Here is a 2,653-nt window from a genome sequence, read left to right as displayed (position 1 = left end):
ATATATATATATATATATATATATATATATATATATATATATATATATATATATATATATACATATATAGGTGTGTGTGTGTGTGTGTGTGTATATATGTATATATAGGAGAGATAGAGAAAGAGAGAAAGGAGACAGATAGAGAGAAAGGAGACAGATAGAAAGGAGACAGATAGAGAGGAGACAGATAGAGAGGAGACAGATGAGATATGTACAGACACAGGAGACAGATAAAGACAATATAGAGAGAACAGAGAAAAGAGAGAGAGACAGAAGAGAGCAGCAGCAGCAGCAGCAGCAGCAGCAGCAGCAGCAGCAACAGCTGCAGCAGCAGCAGCAAAGAGAGAGGGAGAGAGACAGAGAGAGAAGGGAGAGGAGAGAGGAAACACTGCAGCAGCAGCAAGAGCAGCAGCAGCAGCACCACCAGCAGCAAGAACAGCAGCAACAGCAGCAGCAGCAGAAGCAGCAGCAGCACCAGCACCATCATCATCACCATCACCATCAGCAGCACCATCAGCACCACCACCAGCCCCATCACCAGCAGCACCATCACCATCAGCAGCAGCGGCACCATCAGCAGCAGCAGCAGCAGCAGCACCACCACCACCACCACCACCAGCCCCATCAGCAGCACCACCACCAGCCCCATCACCAGCAGCACCATCAGCACCATCACCATCAGCAGCAGCAGCAGCACCATCACCATCACCATCAGCAGCAGCAGCAGCAGCAGCAGCAGCAGCAGCAGCAGCAGCAGTTTGTACCCTGTATGAGTGGTAGGGTCCACCTGGGATCGACCTGGGATCGTCTCCATTCCTTAAGGAGGAAGGCATTCCATACAAAACGTTCATCTGCTGCAGCAGCAAAAGCAAAGCCCCACCACCGTGCATGCAGCAGCAGCAGCTTGTCTCTCTCTGCTGCTGTTCTGCTGCTGTAGCTGCTGTCGGGATAGCCAGGTAGAGACTGCCTGCAGCAGCAGCAGTTGTACGAAATAGAGGAGACAGAAGATGCAGCAGCAGCAGGAGCACCAGCAGCAGCAGCAGCAGCAGCAGCAGCAGGAGAGCAGCAGCAAACGGGAGAAGAAGAACTAGGACAGCAGCAAAAAGAAACAGAACCAAACGGATCCTCATCCTGCTGCTGCTGTCCCTTCTGCTGCTGCTGTCCCTGCCCCTGCTGCTGCTGTCCCTGCTGCTGCTGCTGCTGCTGCTGCTGCTGCTGCTGCTGCGGCCGCTGCTGCTGCTGCCGCTGCAGCGAGCGCGTGAGCTCTAGGTCGTAACTATAATAAAAACCAAAAGACAACAGCTTCTCTAAAGAAGAAATATAACGCTGCAGGTCCACGCGGCACACACACGAAGCAGCAGCAGCAGCAGCAGCAGCAGCAGCAGAAGAGGAGGAGGAGGCTGCAGAGGAGAAGAACTGCTGCTCCTGCTGCTGCTGCTGCTGCTGCTGCTGCTGCTGCTGCTGCTGCTGCTGCTGCTGGTGATGGTGAGATACAGCGGGCCAGCTCTGGCTGTGCACTCTGCTGTCTCTCTCTGCAGCTAAACCACGACGAGATGCTGCTGCATTTGTAGCATTGCTGCTGCTGCTGCTGCTGCTGCTGCTGCTGCTGTTGCTGCTGCTGCTGCTGCTGCTGCTGGTGGTAGTTGGGGGGGTGTTGCTGCTCCAGGGCTGCTCAGAAGCAGCAGCCCATTCGTGTTCGGTGTTGCTGCTGCCGTTGCTGTTGTTGCTGCTGCAGTTGCTGCTGCTGCTGCTGCTGCTGCTGCTGCTGCTGCTGTCGTCTGCTGGCAGCAGCAGCTGCGCCTGCTGCTGCACCCAAGCAGCAACTCCCTCGGGGGCCTTCACACCTATTGCGTCTGCTGCAGCAGCAATCATTCCCCCCCATGCTTTTGCGATGCTGCTGCTGAGGGGTAGAGCTGCGTCTGTCTCCTCCTCTTCTTCCTGCTGCTGCTGCTGCTGCTGCTGCTGCTGCTGCTGCTGCTGCTGCCAGTCGTCAAGGAGATCAGGGGTCCCGCTGTCTTCGTTGATATATGGTGAGACCTGCTTTTGTTTTTGCTTCTGCTTCTGCTGCTTCTGCTGCTGCTGCTGCTGCTGCTGCTGCTGCTGCTGCTGCTGCTGCTCTGCAGCATCTACGTTTTTGAGAGCATAAGGTATACAGATGACCCTCGTGGGTTGTTTAATAAGTTTCTTAACCAGACGCGGCAACCCCCGCTGCTGCTGCTGCTGCTGCTGCTGCTGCTGCTGCTGCTGCTGCTGCAGGTTCTGCTGCAGCAGCCTGTGCAGGGAGTAGGGGGGCGGTATCTCTTCATCCTGGATTGCTGCTACTGCTGCTGCCTCAGCAGCAACAACAAGAAAGCGGCGAGCAGCAGCAGCAAGAGTCCCCAAGACAGCGTCACAGTCGAACTGCAGCTGAAACAAACCAAATGCAGCAGGAGGAGCTGCTGCTGCTGCTGCTGCTGCTGCTGCTGCTGCTGTTGCTGCTGTTGCTGCTGCTGCTGTTCTTGATCTTGCTGCTGAGGATGATGATGGAGACGAAGACGTATCCGGAGAACGCTTTGCTGCTGCTGCTGCAGCAGCAGCAGCAGCAGCAGGAGCAGCAGCAGGAGCAGGAGGAGCAGCAGGAGCAGCAGGAACAGTAGCAGCAATAGCAGCAGCA

The 2,653-nt window shown here is 55.6% G+C and overlaps 2 protein-coding genes across 2 annotated transcripts in view; one reads left to right on the top strand and one right to left on the bottom strand.

The window, feature by feature from the left end:
• Positions 1–202: 202 nt before the first annotated feature.
• Positions 203–937, top strand: EMH_0072880 (uncharacterized protein; the record flags this gene model as incomplete). Its single annotated transcript, XM_013499265.1, has 1 exon — positions 203–937. One exon carries the CDS (start codon positions 203–205, stop codon positions 935–937), a length of 735 nt encoding a protein of 244 aa, XP_013354719.1.
• A 189-nt stretch (positions 938–1,126) lies between these two features.
• Positions 1,127–2,653, bottom strand: part of EMH_0072870 (endonuclease/exonuclease/phosphatase domain-containing protein, putative) — a gene marked incomplete at both ends in the record, with an annotated part of 2,326 nt that continues 799 nt past the window's right edge. Inside the window, 2 exons of the mRNA XM_013499264.1 lie at positions 1,127–1,265; positions 1,352–2,653. Coding sequence (XP_013354718.1) covers positions 1,127–1,265; positions 1,352–2,653 — 1,441 coding nt within the window. The remainder of the gene's footprint in view (positions 1,266–1,351) is intronic.

The sequence above is a fragment of the Eimeria mitis genome, genomic scaffold (genome assembly GCF_000499745.2).
Source record: "Eimeria mitis Houghton genomic scaffold, Emh_scaff4152, whole genome shotgun sequence".
Classification (NCBI taxonomy): domain Eukaryota; phylum Apicomplexa; class Conoidasida; order Eucoccidiorida; family Eimeriidae; genus Eimeria; species Eimeria mitis.
The sequence above is the reverse complement of the archived record's forward strand: the minus strand, read 5'-3'. Positions and strand labels throughout refer to the sequence as shown.